Here is a 17,067-nt window from a genome sequence, read left to right on the forward strand (position 1 = left end):
TGGGTGCTGCAGATCTTCAAGTCCCAGATCGATAATCAAACTCGAAGTAAACAAATAACTCTTGTTTATTAATCAGAAAATCTCACTAAAAAAACTAATTACAACTCTCAAACCCTAACTCGGTTTGACTCCTGATGAACCCTAACTCGGTTGCATAAACTTCTTATTCTAATGTCTAACCATAACTCGGTTTATATAGACTAACCAAACTTGCTAGTCAAGACATTACCAAATATAATAAACCCTAATAATTCTTGGGCTGAGCTTTACACTTAGGCCAAACAACAATTGTGCCAACAATTACCCCCCCCCCCCCCAATTGTTGTATCCGACTCACCCAACTCACCCCCTAATTTCCTACTCGAAATTGGCGGATCTTCAACTTCACGCTTGTCATCATTCTCTTGATTCTACTGAGGATTTTCTTGATCTCTTGCAATGTTCTTTGGTCTCCACCTAGCCTGAAGTAACACTTGCTTCGTTTGATCATTATTCGACTTCCCTTGGGCTTGAATCACTTTCTTGACCACGCGTTTAGTTTCTTGAACACTCTTCTTTGGACTTTGAATTTTGGAACTTGGATCTTTGATTGGAATCTGACTCGTAACCAGCTTATCTTCTTTCAATCCAATTCTTTGAAGATCCCGACATGCAAAATTCTTCATTCCAATAATAGCTCGATTATCAGGACTTGCTATATTAAGGCTAATCTTGTACAATCGGTTCTTGGTCCTTGTCACCTTCATCAAAAGCTTACCTGTATCATCTTTAATGGTTAGCAAATCGTGTTTCATGTGAATCTTGCATCCACCTTCCGTTGCTTGACCAAGACTTATGATATTGCACTGTAAGCTCGGGATGTAGTAGACATCGGTCAGCAGGCGCTGCTCCCCCGTTTTCCCTTCAATTAAAACCGACCCTTTTCCCATAATATAAATGCAATATTCATCTCCGAACTTCTCCGTTCCCGTTTCTTATTTATTTAATTCGTAAAAGTACGCTTTATTACCCGTCGTGTGATTCGATGCTCCGTTGTCGAGATACCAACATCTTTCTCCATCGGCTCGGTTTCGAAACGCTTTGGAATCACACCGTCTTCATTTAGTAAAACTGTCTTTGATCACCTTTAATCATAAATAAAGATGTATCAAAATTATCAACTTTGTTCAAATTAGATTCTTCCTTTTTCTTCATACTTTCCGGGCACATAGCCGCAAAGTGACCAAACTCATCACAACGGTAACACTGAACCTGTGATCTATCCTTTCTTCCCCTTTGACGATCATTGGTTCTTCTTTGTCCCTTATGACTTGACCCACGATCTTGACCACCTCGGTTTTCGCAACCATCTTGGTCCTCATCGTCTCGGTCTTGACCTCCAGTTTCACAGCCTCTTCCACGCCCCTGTGAACTTGGCCAACCCTTACCTCGGCTACCGGACTGATCATACGACTTCCCTTTGTAACTACCTTCCGATCGATTGAAAAATAACTGACCTTGTGAATTTGAAGCACGCTCTCTTCCTCGTAGACGTTCCTCAAATGCCTTAAGTCTTCCAATAGCATCTTCAAACATCAAACTATCGAGATCAATACTTTTCTTGATTGAGGCTACGAGTTGAAAGTACTTATCTGGAACCGCATCCAGCAACTTCTTCACCAAGACATCTTGCTCGAACACATGACTTAGACTCGTTGCCTTTGGAACCATACTTGTTATTTTTCCTGCAACCTCGTCAACAGTCTCATTTTCCGCCATCTTGAGTTTCTCAAATTCACTTTTCAGAGTTAGCAGTCGAGCCTTTTGAAGTCGCTCGGCCCCAACATACTGTGCCTTCAAAGCCGTCCATATATCTTGGGCATTCTTGTATTGAGAAATCTAAAGAAGAATATCACCATCTACCACTTGAAACAAAAACGATCTTGCCGTTTTATTCTTCTTCGCATCAATAACCGCACCCTCTTCTGGTTGAACAACTTCCCATAACTCTTGATCGTCTAATATCGCTTCCACTACAATCGCCCATGTGATGTAATTAGTTCCATTCAGCTTTGGAACCTGTAACGAAATCCCCCCACTTGCTTTGGCTTGGATTACCGGTCTTTCTTCATCACCTGCCATTGACGTCGAACCCCTTTGTGTCACACCCCAAAATCGTTAACTTAATAGCGGAAGACTTAATTATGCTAATTTGGGCGGTGACAGACGCCGTTCAGCCAGTCATATTTTAATATAATGAATCATAAGTTGGACTTTATTAAATATCTGAGTTTTACACGTGTCAAACATGCACGGTTCTATTTTAAATTACAAGTTCAACTATCATTCATTCAAACGCACAACACCATTTTCCCGAATCCTTCACAAAGCACCCATTTTCTTCATTTACCTGAAAAGCATGTTAAAACAATTTTGTCAACACGAATGTTGGTGAGTTTCTCAATTAAAACCGGGATGTAACAGCTCTCGACTTTACATCCATTTATTCATCCTTCTTATTAATGATAATTTTCCATCATTCACCATTCAGAATTGAATTTCCAACATTTTCCAAACATAGCAGTATATTTCTTAAACAAAACGTGTTAGTTGTAAACGAGCAAAGAGTACAACACATGTATGACTATCATTATGATAAACCTGATGCATACCAAAATCAAAATATTCCTACCTTTTCAACCAGAGCGATTGGAAGAGTGGGGGGCGTCGCCCCGATAGATCTACCAATATTTTTAGGCCATTTCTCTCTAGGTTAACAGTTTTTCCTTTCATAATGACTCATCCCATTTAACACAATTTGTAAAATATATAGCCCTTAGTTTACATACTTTTCCCCTAAAAACATTTATAAATCATTAAAACGAGGGGATTTACGAGAAAACTCACCTTTGCCTCAGTTCAAATAACAGTCAAGTGTGATAATTGCCAATCAACGTCAAGATATTATTAGCATTCATCCAAATAATAACCGGATTCCTATGTTTAATACCAAGTATATTAACACATAAATGTAGATACAAATAGAATATTATCCTAACTTAATTTATTTATCCTCACGTGTCTTATTTATGATAATTCAGATAACTAAATTACAAACTTTTATTGTTTAAGAAAAATCGTAATTGAATCTAACGTTTCGAATATCTTATAAATATATTGGAACAACATAGATTCACATAATCGATGTAAAACTAATATATGTTTTCGAAACTTAACTTGGACGTTATTTAATAAAACGTACATATTTATTTTAAAATATAATATTCTTTTATTAATATATTATCTGTCATAGAGACACGTGTTTGAATTCTGATAAATATATTATGTACTACTTTTTCTTACAATTCATAATATAACCGTTATTATTATTTATACCGAAACGCGTTATATTAATATAGTTAATAAAATTTTGCAATCATATTTTATATAAAAGTTTACATTTTCTAAAAGTATATTTATTTTTAATATTAATGGTGGTTACTATCCGGATAACCTATTTCAGTCCAAATATCGTATATATATACACACACACACACGAAATCGTCAAAGTCTCGATTGTACAATTTTTAGCACACATGCTCGTGAAGTTATATTGGTTATTCACTTTCATACTCCTGTTTTTAACGCTCTTTTGTAAATTAGCAAAACTTAAAATAATCATCTACCGCATTATAATATTTCAAATTATACTTAATAAAACTACTTAAACCAATCTATCGAAATCTAATTTATTAAACTTTAAGAGATAAAAGTTATACCCTCTCGCATGCGGTTCACGTCTAAAAATCTACTCATATCCGACATGCAACGCGATCCGGATACACCAACGCGTTCGTTTTTGCCTCACAAACATTTCTCCGGTCGTGGATCGTCCATTCGACACCTCAAAACTTACATGCAACCCGTTTTAAGAAACTATTTTCGTTCTGAAATCTGACCAATAACTTACGAAGCTTATAACTCACTATCTAGACATCTGATCATCGATCCATTTGGTGGAATCAAATATTTAGGTGTTAGGAAGGTTAACCGAAAATTTCAGCTCGATCCGACGGTCGGATCTTCGGGAATCAGCATTTCTTTAGAACTGCGTTTTCAAAATCCGACCAGCGAACCAAGTCCGAAAACGAGCCTAGAAACCCAAATTGAGATGGCTCAGGATAGATCAAAAGAATTTTGCAAGGTTCAGATGGATTGGGAAAATGCTAGTGACTTTTGGTTATAGGTTACAATAGATTTGTTTATGGGTTAGAATGGACTAAAACAAGCTTTATCCAATTTTATTTCAAACAAAACCCACTGAACCAAATAGAAACCGAGAAATCAAAACCGGAATCATTGAAACCGAACATATACCGAAACCGACCGAAATAAAAGCCAAACCGAAGCGAAATAAAAAACTGAAAAGCCGAACCTGAACAGAGACAAAACGAGTTTTTTTTAATGAACGAAGAAGACGGGGAAAACATTTTAGTTATTTTACTTTTTGCGTTCGATTTATATTTTGAGTTATTATTTTTTTTAAATATTTTTTTGAGGGGTTTTTGAAACCCTTTATATTTTAACCTTTACTTAGTTCAAGATGAGTTAACTTTACCCATCTTGACCCATACCCATCTTAAACCGAACAAAACCGAGAAATCGAAACCGAACAAAAACTGAAAACGTTGAAACCGAATAGATACCGAAATGAAAAAAGAAAAAAGCAAAAATGAACCAGAAAACTAAACCGAACAAAAACTGAAAACGTTGAAACCGAATAGATACCGAAATGAAAAAAGAAAAAAGCAAAAATGAACCAGAAAAAACCGAGCCTGAACTGAGACGAAACCGAGTTTTTTTTTTTTATGAACGATACTAGTACAAAACAGGTCTCTTTGAAGCGGTAAAAAGATAACTGTAAAGCAGTTTAGAACCGCTTTATATAGGCTCGCTGTTAATTGAAGTTTGGGGTCCCTTAGCAGCGGTTGTTGACTTTTTCTTAACTTTGAAGCGGTGCACTAATTTAAAGCGGTTGTATATCATAACCACTTCTAACTTGCACTAATTTTAGCTACTATTATTTTTATTCCACCTTTCAGCTGCTATGTATTATTCATTAGTTTGCAACTTCAATCATAGCTGGATGTTTTATTTAATAAAACTACTACAGTAACAATAACAATATTAAGCAACAAAAACTGCTTCATACATTAACAAAATCATACAAAATTTCCAAATTCAACAATACAAAAACATTGCAATTTTCCGAATTCAACAATGTCAAAAACATATAAATCTAATTTAACGTTGGGCTGTTTTCAAACAATCTATTAAAAAGCGACGGCATTACTCTCATTATCGTATTGTCAATCTCCAGCAGCATAGCAAATCCCGATTCCTGCCAAATCTAAAACAATCAAATAAAACCACAATCTTATATATAAGAGCCCGACAAACTTTAAAAAATAGCAACCTATCCAAAACTAACCCGTATACGAAAACCAGAAAAAAAAATTCAGACCTTTATTTTCAAATTACCTCTAAAACAAAACCAGACCCAAACAAACTCAAGCCCGAATAACCGAAACATATATTGTAACTAATCCCAAATTACTAAAATACCTTTGGTAACTTAATCACTAACCTGCTGTTATAGATATATTGTGTACACAACTACACGTCCACTGCAACTAACAAACCGATATAAGCGATAAAACACAAACTAATGACCATTGTATCACATGAAATATAAACACATCTTAGATGTCGATAACAACACTTTTTTAGCTATTATAGTATTAGCTATTTATTTTTACTTTTGAACATAAAAAAATAAGTGTTCAGGTTTTGTTCTCAGAATAAAGCCCAAACAATCCAACACAAGCCTGAATAATAAACCTGACTTGGGAGCTTAAAAAAACCACAAACAAACCTAATATATAGTGTAATAAACAAATTATTATATATAATTAAAAAAATGCTTACATTGTTGGCGAATTGATTGTAATAATGATAAAGAAATTCAAGCATATGCTTTATAACCATATATCCACATTCCCAAGCGCCTTGTTGCTGCTTGCACTAGTGCACTACAGTAAAAAAAAATACAGTTAACTACTAACTAGAAACCAATCAACAAAAACTACAGAAATAAAATACTAGAAAACGTACCTCAATCATTTTCCATGTACCTATTTCCCCAAAAGCATCTTGAATTATGTTCGAAAGAAGATATTAATCTTGGTTCTTTACGCCTTTTAAAGAGTCTAAATAAATACTTCTTTATTTTTGGGAGAAATTATAAACAAGGACCAATGATGACTACAAAACAGAAAGTAATAGAATAATTAGATTTAAAAAATGCAGTAATAAAATATATAAAAATTAATTAAAAGACCTAAAAATAAAATATGTATTACTCCAAATAGGGTGCAAGCAAATATTCTTCATCTTTATGAAGACTTGATAGGTCGATAATGTGAGTTTTAACGTCTTCGGGTTCAAGATAACTTCAAAAGGTGGTACAAATTTTTGTGGGTCTTCTAAGCATGACTTTCTTTGGCTTATTGTCTTCAATCTTCCAATGAGCCTAATTATATCAAAACACATGTAATGAAATAATTAACAAATATTTCATGTGTATAAATTTAAAAACACTAATTACAATACCTTTATTTCCAACCATAGGTTTTCCCGCTCCTGCTTTGAAACCTCCTTACAACAAAGTGATACAAATCCTTGTTCTTAATTCTCCTCCAAGCCAAGTAGCATATCCAAAGGCAGTCGAACCCCTCGTTAATAAGCTTTCATTAAATTCAAGTTTTAAATCAGCATCATCAACCTTCTTCGACATTTATGTAACACGGCGTTTGGTATTTTTGACATTGCTATACTTTAATATCATTCAAGTATTTAGAAAATCCAAATAAAAGAGTCATAATTATAACATATAAGTAAACAAATTGACTTTTTTTTATAAACAATGCATAACTAAACAAATTGAATCTTTTTTTTTTATAAACAAACTAAAGTGTCAATCCATCTATGTAACACATATTAAAAAGCTACAATAGTTAATCAACAAGAAAACAACAAATGGCATATTCACAAACACCTTGTGGGCATTCACATGTATTGTATAATTGAAGAACCGGCAAGCTCCAAATAGTTATTCTAACATATAAAAACCTCAAACAGTTACCTTTTTATGAAATTCGGAGTAAAAGCTTCAAATCGATGGCATTGTACCTCATTTAGGGTTCGTCGTTTGGCCAGTTAAGATGAAATTGATGGCACTGCTCATTTAGGGTTGGCTTTGTGGTTCACGGATTCGCTTTTGGGGATTCGTTTTGACCAGTGAAGATGAAGACGATGGCGGGTTAGGAGAATAGAAGAAGATAGCGGTTTGAGACTGCCTGATAGATTTGGGGTTTAGGGTTTGGAATTTGAAAGATTTGGGAAAAAGGAATGGTGGGTAATGAAATTAGATTCATGAAAAGCTCCTTTTTAAAACTCTTCTTTTTGTGTTTAATTTGAAAATGTGAGGCTTGAAGAAATATACAAACGTTGACTTTAACTTGAAAAAAGTATCTCCCCTCCATTTTTAACGGATGAAATGGTTTTTCAAACATTGGGCAAACTTTTAAATGGAGGGGAGTCTGAAAAAGATGAAATGGCTTTTCAAACGTTGGGCAAACTTTAAAAGGGAGGGGAGATACTTTTTTCAGACTCCCCGTCATTACAAAGGGAGTGGAGTATCATTTTACAGTCCTCGTCATTGAGAATGGAGGGGAGACCACTTTTTCAAACCCACCGCCATTTCTAAGAGAGGGGAGAACCTCGTACATATCAAACCCACCTGTCATTGACTGACACCCCTATTACATATCAAACTCGCCGCCGTTACAAAGGGAGGTAACCCCTCTTTTGAAAAAAATAATTTTCCAGCCCCCCTTGTTAGGGGTGTTCATCGAATCGAATAACGAATTTTCAAGTTAAATCGAATTGAATAATCCAAATAATTGTTTTTTTTTGCCAGTATTCATATTCGATTCGTATTTGATTAAAAGTTGAACTATTCGATTCGTATTCGTATTATATGCCCAATTCGAAATTCTATTCGAATTCGTATTTGAAACTCGAATTCAAATCAAATTCGAATAGGTTCGATTTTAATTCAAATAAATACGATCTAATTCAAGTTTCCTATGCCAGAAATTCGAAAACCATAATCATAATTGCAAAACAAATATATAAATTTTAAATAGCTAAAATACCACATGATAATAAATTCAAAACTAAAGTACAAATAGTCTAAAATTCAAAATATTCAAAACGAAAACTAAATAACACCCATATTAGTAAGGACTAAGAAATAATAATATGGCCTATTGGGTTTAATTAATTTGTAATGGACATTTATTATTTATGGACTTGACACAAATAAAAAATAATAATTATATATACACACACACAAATATATGTATATATAATTTGAATTCGAATTTCGAATCGAATCGAATAATAAATCATAAATTCGTATTCGATTCGTATTCGATTAATATACTCGAATACGAATCGAATCGAATTCGAATTTTTAAAACCGAATTCGAATCTTAATAATCGAATTCGAATCGAATTAATTTCGAATGTTTCGAATGCGAATCGAAATCTGAACACCCCTACCCCTTGTGATTAGATCTTGTAACATGGCCCTCCTTTAAAAAAAATCTTACTTGGGTCAAGATGGATTAACTTTACCCGTCTTGACCCATACCCATCCTAACCCTCTATTTTAAAAATCCTCCTGACCGAACTCATTATAACCCATCACCCAAATCCAACCCAACCCACTCATATTGCCACCTCTACTCAAAACAGTGATGGAGATGAAGCTTTAAACCTTTTCAATCGCATGAAATGATGTGGGTTTTTGGCGGATCAAGCGGCATTAACTAATGTTTTGAGAGCTTGCACCAATCTAGCCCTGCTAGACAAGTACACGTGCATGTGTTGAAGTACAACCGTGACTTAATTCTCTGCAACGCGTATCTTGACATGTACTTCAAGTGTGGCAGCATGGAGGATGCAATCATGCAAGGGTTGAGTTCACTAGGATGGCTAACAAATATGTGATTTCGTATAGCACCATGATAATTGGTCTAGCCCAAAACGGTTTCAGTCACGATGCTATACAGATGTTTGAGGTAATGAAAACCTCGGGGACCAAACCTAACTACATAACAATACTCAGGGTGCTGTTTACTTGTAGTCACTCGGGATTTGTAGATAAAGGGAGATCATACTTTCAATCAATGGAAAAGGTTTATGGCATTAAACCGGGTAGAGAGCACTATGGTTGCATGGTTGACCTACTAGGACGAGCCGGGAGACTTAACGAGGCGGTTGAGTTAATACACAACATGGAGCCCGAACCAGACGTGGTGACATGGAGGACTTTGCTTGGCGCGTGCAGGATTCACCGCGACATGGATCTGGCTGCATATGCTGCCAAACGAGTGCTAGATCTTGACCCGGATGATGCAGGAACTTATATCCTGTTATCAAATATTTATGTGAGTAGTAACAGGTGGGAAGACGCTGAGCATGTGAGGAAGATGATGAAGGGTAATAATGTGAGGAAGGAACCAGGGCGTAGTTGGATTGAAGTTGATAAACATATTCATGCGTTTGTGTTGAGGGATAATTCACATCCGAGAATAGATGAAATCACACGGAAGCTGGTTCAATATGTTAAAAAATTAAGGGAAGTTGGTTATGTTCCTGATACGAGTTTCGTGTTGCGTGATGTTGAAGGGGAGCAAGTAGAAGATCCATTGTTGTATCATAGTGAAAAGCTGGCAATTGTGTATGGTTTAATGGCTATAACGAAAGGGAAGTAATAGAGTATCTCGATTTATATAGAAGTTATTTGTGATATATTGTAATGGTTATAGTTGATATTATTTCCATAGTTAGTCACATATTATTGTAATTATATATAGTGAAGATGAATGGGAAAGAGGCACCGATTTCCATTGTGATTATCATTATTTACATGGTATCACGATCCAAACCCTAATCTTCCTTACAAACTCTTCTCCGGCCGGCCCTCCTTCTCCCGCCACCACCCTTTACCTTCATTCTCCGTTTCATCTCCTCCTATCGTCACTCATTAACGATGGAATCTAAAATCCATCAAGCAATCACGGTCTCCAATATCAAAACTTTCATCCCAATAACCCTTGAGATGGAATCGGCACACTTCTCTTCATGGTCAGAATTATTCAAGATACACTTCAAAGCCTTCCTTGTATATCTTAACTAAACTCGACTAAACTACTAACCGGCAAGTGAACCGATCGACTCTAGTACAGCTAAGTAAGTCCGGATATCGAACCCACAGGACTCTTTAAATTACGTTTACTAGCTAATTAGACTCAACTACAGACACGACTACTTATTTATTATTATTGGGGGGTTTTACTAAAAACTAATATTAAATTAATCACTAAGACTTAAAGATAACTTAAACCTAGACTTAATTCTAATGATAACAGGCAACCACCTAGGTTAGAATCCCCAATGTATCAATTATCAAATAGTAGGAAAATGCTAAGTTATAGAACTGGGATCTTAAATTATTCACTTAAAGAAAACCCGAACAGGACCCCTGGCCCTTCTCAAGAAGATACCTATGGATCTCTATTAAGCTCTTAAAAACACCAGTTAAATTAGACTCGCTTACGGTCGCTAATTTATTTTATGACAAGTACCTCTATAAGAAATCCTACCTTACAGCTCGAAAATCAAAGGTAGTTTAAAGTATTCACTCGACTAGATAAACAAGGCTGAAAAATCAAACCTAGACTGACTCCTTACGAAGAACTAAATCTAGCAATCTTAAACAACCAAGACTTATCATATAATCTATCACCTCTCAGCTATTTAGATTAGAAGCACACTTAGGTCTATTTGATTTATTAATATTGTTCCTATGCCTTTATTGCAAATCAACCATAAACTAGTCAAAAACACACAGCAGATGACCTAACAGAATCCTATCATATGAAACAATCACCAAGGAAACTGTGAAACAATAAAACTCATCAAACAATCCTAAGCACACATATGCATCAAATGAAAAAAAAACATAAAACCTCTTACTTAATCATAAACCATAACAAAAGCAAAGTCAAACTAAAATCCAACGTCAACAAAAGTTCATCATAAAGCCTAGGCGGTCTAAGGGTTTAACCAACAACCATACTCAAGGACAAAAGAAAATAAATAGATTCAAATAATGAATTCATTACGAAAACAATAAATTCAAACCAAATAATAATGACGTTTGGATGACTTGGTGTTGAACCCTAACAGTCTCTTTGCTCGAACCAACGGATTACTCTCTCTTTCTGTCTCTCCCTTCTGCGGCCTCTGGCTCTTGTTCGATAAATAGCTTTTTATAACAATTATGCCGACAAAACAACTCCATGCACGTGACCTAATGTATTCAAGGCCCACATTTGACTTCTGCTAGCCCATTGTTGATGCATGATATATTGTGGAGACTTTATGGGCCAATTTCCTTTATATTTCTTTTATCTCAAAATATTATTGGTTAAAATTATGTCTCCCCACGTGTGCTTATTGAAACCAATTTAACTTTCAAATGTCAAATGTCCCATAGATCCATGTGCATACATGTCTTTAATTTAAATGTGAACTCTTGATTATGTAGCTAAGCATCCAGCACCTATATCGAAGATAAATAAATAATAAAAGATTAGTAGTGTCATTTGAATTTGAATTAGGAAAATACATTAATATTATTAAAACATTAAACCCAAAACCAACATGAAATGATTTATATCAAAAGTAACAACATATAATATAATAACTATAATTTCTGATTTGTTCATCGGTCTCAAGTTTAGTAAAAATACCCAATTTTAGCTCATTATCTCTAAGAACCTTAAAAACACACATATGAGCCAACTAAAAATAGTATTCATTAAAAATCTAGCTCAAAAATACTTCAAAATGTAGGAAACATTTAAATAATAATATGTATATTTTAGACCGCATCAAATAATTCATGTCTCTCACTCAAAGGACGCTATGTTCTTGTCTCAACAGTCATATGCTATGGACATCATTAAACGCACAGGTATACAAAATTGCAAACCGGTTGACACATCGGTCGATACGAAGCCGAAACTCAAGTCTCAAGCCGGGGTACCATTTGAGGATCCGAAACTTTACAAAAGATTCGCCGGGGCACTTCAATACTTAACTTTTACTCGGCCTGATATAACATACGATGTGCAACAAATCTGTATGCATATGCATGACCCTCGCATAGATCATTGGGATGCTTTAAGGCGAATTGTTCTATATATTAAGAGCACTGCTGATCATGGACTTGCCTTAAATAAAAATACAGATCTGTCACTCGTTGCTTATACGGATGCCGATTGGGCTGGGTGTCCGGACACTCGGCGTTCTACTTCGGGCTACTGTGTTTATCTTGGTAATAATCTTCTCTCTTGGTCGAGTAAACGCCAACCCACCGTCTCGAGGTCTAGTGCTGAAGCCGAGTATCGCAGCGTGGCGAATGTTGCTGCTGAGATCTGCTAGTTGCGCAATCTACTTCTCGAGCTTCGACATCCATTATCACGTGCTACAATTGTCTATTGCGACAATGTTAGCGCCATTTATCTTTCGGGTAACCCAGTTCAACATCAACGAACCAAACATATCGAACTCGATATTCATTTTGTCCGTGAACAGGTTCAACGGGGTCGTGTTCGGATTATTCATATGCCAACCCGTTTTCAAATTGCGGACATATTTACCAAAGGATTACCCCGCACTCTCTTTGAAGACTTTCGCTCTAGTCTCAGCATTCGGTCACCTCCAGCTTCGACTGCGGGGTGTAATAGAGTATCTCGATCTATATAGAAATTATTTGTGATATATTGTAATGGTTATAGTTGATATTATTTCCATAGTTAGTCACATATTATTGTAATTATATATAGTGAATATGAATGGGAAAGAGGCAACGATTTCCATTGTGAGTATCATTATTTACAGGAAGACTATAAAGATTAGGAAGAATATTAGAATATGTAGATGTCACACCCCGACCAAAGGCGGCGGAACATGCCGAGGTGTAACGATTATCCATAAGCACATGACACTAATTAAAGTGACAGTATTTAATAAACTCATTTCATTTCACAACATCGAAAATGTCACATAACAATTATCCATAAAATAACCATAAACAAGATACCACAAAATATGGCAAATTTGATATTGTTCATTTTTACTAATATCCTAAGGTCTTTGATGTTGTTTTCTTCACAATCATAAATCAACCAAGATGCAAACCTGCAACATTTCATATAATAAAGTTTGTCAACACAAAGGTTGGTGAGCAATTCATAAGTTTAATCATATTAGTATATAATAAAGATGGCCATAAAACTTGCATACGAAACGATAAATAAAAGTGGTAATTTGGATAAATAGATATCGCTAAACACATTAGCGACACCTAGCTATAAGGGGATGCCAAATAGTCTAGGATTTTATAGTTATCGTTAATTGCATTACGTTAACGACACCTTGCTATAAGGGGATGCCAAATAGTCTAGGATTTTATAGTTCCACCAACCAAAAGCGATAAACACATAGGCATATAAGCATAGAACACCAAATCGAGCAATTATTTAGGTAAAGTATACAACTACGTTTGTGGTTTAAGATTCAAATATAAAGCATTTTGTTGAATAAGTATGAAATGTCACCCCCAAAATAAAAGATGGAAAATAGGGTATGAAGTACTCACCTTCAAGTAGTAAACTTGAAAGATGATAATTTGGAGATTTGTCGGAACGATGAGTTTAACACACAATTCCTAAAAAGAAAAGAAGTCTTGAATTTAGAAAGGTTGTCTTGAAGGTCTTTAAACAAAATAAATGTTGAGAAATGTAAATAATTAAAGTTCAAGGTTTAAAATGTAACTATTTAAGAATTTATAATAATAACCCTTTAAAAATGTAAGTTTGCTCGAAACCGGGTTAAAGTATCTAACCTTAATATTTATTCAACCTATGTTAAGTCATAAGGTGGGTAAAATGCAAGAATGCAAATCCCTTTGGAATAAAGATACTAAAACGGTTTTTTTTATCGAGTGTTCGGGTTGTCGGTTCGGGTCTTGATAATTGGTCAAACCCAAAGTCAACTTTCCAAAATATTGAATGTTATGAGATAACTCAATAAAATTTAATAAGACTTAACCAAGTATGTAGTTCCATTGTTTTAGAACTAACAACGCACGTTAAGCGAGTGTTCGGTTTTGTCAGTCCAAACTTTGTTATGAGATCAAGTTGGATCCAACATTTCCAAGTACTTAAGAAAATATTTAAAAATTAATTTGTAACTATTTTTAAAGAAATATACAAGTTTTAATGGCTAAAAAAAACACACTTGTGTGTCTTAAGCGAGTAAGAATCGGTTTGGTTTCCACATGTCCAAACACTAAAAAACTTGTATAATAATGTACAAATAAAAAAAATACTTTAAGTTTTACAACCAAAAGTTAACAATAAAGTCTTTAAACAAAAGTTTGGTTTTCGGTTCGGATCGTGTTTCGGGTTAAGACCGAGGTAAGATTCTACAAACCCATAACCATAGAATTTGTAAAAATGATTTTAGAAACTTAGATCTAACAATAAGTATGTTTAAACAATTATTTAACAAAACTAGTAACAAAGTTCGGTTTACGGTTTAGAGCTATTTACGATTAAACCGAAGCATAGACTCTTAAAAACACATAACCATGGAACTTGTAAACATGACCAACAAACTAAAATAAGCAAGATTAATATGTATGAACAAGTTATATAGATGTATATATATCAAGGACACGAAGTCCTCCATGAAGCCTTGCCTTATGAGGTCCGAAACCTCACCGACCGGAATCGGAGAAGTAACTACCAAAGGTAAACAAGGGGTGTATATTATATATATGTTGCACAACCATAAACAAGTATTAATAAGGCTACATAAACTAATTAAGATAAAAGACTAAAAACCTTCAAAAACACTTAAGAAGATAACCTTTAATCTTTGATGTTTGAGAGAGTTTTTTTTTTTTTTGAGTTGTAGAAAGGGAAAATGAAGAGGAAAGATGGTGTATATATAGGGTAATGTTGATGGTCAAATATGGGTTTGAGACACAAGAGTTTTCATGCAAAATGGATCAAGACAAAAACACAAAACAAAAAAATATATATAATAATAAAAAAAATAAATAAATAAACAAATAAATAAATAAAAATAAAAATAAAGGTAGGATGTTTTCAAGACCCAACAAGTGTGAAACAATATTGTAACATAAATCCATCATTTTGATTATAACATAAGCTTCGGTTTACAAATCGGATCGGTTTACATAATAAACAAATACAAAAACGAATACAAACAAGACCCCGAAATTGACGAATTTCACATTGGAGAATTGCCATTTGTTTGCTAAACTTTTGGCACAAATGGAGTGTCGGAATATTGTTATTAGAGATCCGATTCGTTACCATCATTTTCAAGGAGGAATTTGCTCATGTGGAGATTATTGGTAGCAGAAACTGAGACATAATAGGCATTATGCCAAATAGTTTCTCTTCACGCAATCCTTCGTTTTGCTGTTTAAAAGGTTATCATGGTCTCATCATCCTCTTTTTGACAATCATTTACATTATTGATTGTTTTCCATCCTTGAAGCAGTCATCTATGTACCAGGTGTGAATTTAAAAATACACAAACAAGAATACAGGATATTGCTTGTTCGGTCAAAGAATGCCCTACTCAACAGGCACAATTAAGTCTGATATTCATTTAACTTTTTGGCTACTTGGGGCGTACAAAAACCTTTGAAGAAACACTAAGTGACCCCGAGTAGATTATGGATAATCTGGGGGTTAAGTAATGTTTCCCACGAGGGTTAGGTCCGGCAAAGAAGGATGTTCTTCAGATGACCTGCAAAACAGACACCGTGAGCTCGTCACTGAGAAGGGGGGGGTTCCTCCTTGTGACCACCCTCCGGCGTGAGAATCACACTAGATTGCTCTGAATATAAGTGTATATTGAGAGAAATAGCTAGTGAAGGTAAAATACAAGATGATCATACCGTTCCAAGGTGTTGTGTGACATCTGCCCTGATCCGACCCGACCCAGGTACCCGTTTCCCTTATCCGATCTCTTTCTTTTATGATTTAATATTTATTTATACTTATATTTTACTTTTAATAATAATAATATATATTTCCTTCCCGCCTTTTTCTCTCTCTTTCTTTCCGCCGTCCCCTCCCCCTTCCTTCTCTCTTTCCGCCTTCTTTTCCCTCTTGTCGCCGTCCCGCCCTTAAGCCTTGTTTCCCTCAACTCTTTGCTTGTCCTTTGGTTCTTCCCGCCTAAGGATGTCTGCAGCTCCACGCGCCAGACTCCTTACATGGAAGCCTGCGTGAAGACATCTTGTTCCTGCGATGCGTGAAGAGAACTCTTCTCGCAGCGCGCTAAGAATGCATGTTCTTCCCGCAATGCGCTAAGAATGTATGTTCTTCCCGCGATGCGCTTAGAATTCTAGTTCACGCAGCACGCTAAGGATGTGATTCTTCCCGCAGTGCGCTAAGGATTGTTGTGCCAGCCTTCGCGCTCGCGCACTCAGCCTTCCCGCGCTTAACCTTTGTATCTTCTGTTTAAATCTAGCCGTTTGCTTTTGTGTTGTCTTATCTTTTGAGCCGTTGACCTGACCCATCTAATGTCTGAATAGTTACTTTCGGCGCAGCATGCGCACCAACCCCATTGGTTGACAGATAAAGTGACTGACATAATCTTTTGAGATCTGCTTTTGCCATGCTTGACCAGTACCTTTATCTGATCCGCCCATGCTTTTTACTGTTCCCTGTCAGCTTTATCTTGCCCCCTGCAGCTGCCATATCTTTTGATATCTTTACTTTTCAGAACTTTTTACCGTTGATATCTTTTCTTTTACTTTTTGAGATCTTTTCCCCTTTTTCT

General features: G+C 35.3%; 1 protein-coding gene and 1 pseudogene across 1 annotated transcript; one reads left to right on the forward strand and one right to left on the reverse strand.

Moving 5' to 3' along the window:
- Positions 1-1,101: 1,101 nt before the first annotated feature.
- LOC143615570 (uncharacterized) lies at positions 1,102-2,121 on the reverse strand. Its single transcript, XM_077088672.1, has 2 exons — positions 1,978-2,121; positions 1,102-1,878 (listed from the first exon to the last, which is right to left on the reverse strand). The coding sequence occupies exons 1-2, from the start codon at positions 2,119-2,121 to the stop codon at positions 1,102-1,104; spliced, it is 921 nt and encodes a 306-aa protein (XP_076944787.1).
- Positions 2,122-8,839: 6,718 nt separating this feature from the next.
- On the forward strand, positions 8,840-15,646 carry LOC143615571 (pentatricopeptide repeat-containing protein At2g03880, mitochondrial pseudogene; annotated as a pseudogene).
- The last annotated feature ends 1,421 nt before the right edge of the window (positions 15,647-17,067 follow it).

The sequence above is a fragment of the Bidens hawaiensis genome, unplaced genomic scaffold, assembly GCF_021521415.1.
Source record: "Bidens hawaiensis isolate Kalapana, Puna unplaced genomic scaffold, B.hawaiensis_p1.1 tig00043550_1, whole genome shotgun sequence".
NCBI classification, from domain to species: Eukaryota; Viridiplantae; Streptophyta; class Magnoliopsida; order Asterales; family Asteraceae; genus Bidens; species Bidens hawaiensis.

Bases quoted from the DNA above. Each gene is read 5' to 3' on its own strand.
- LOC143615570 (XM_077088672.1), bottom strand. From the start codon at position 2,121: ATGGCAGGTGATGAAGAAAGACCGGTAATCCAAGCCAAAGCAAGTGGG. The intron at 1,879-1,977 runs GTTGTTCAACCA...ATTCTTCTTTAG, and splicing joins ACGATCAAGAGTTATGGGAA to ATTTCTCAATACAAGAATGC.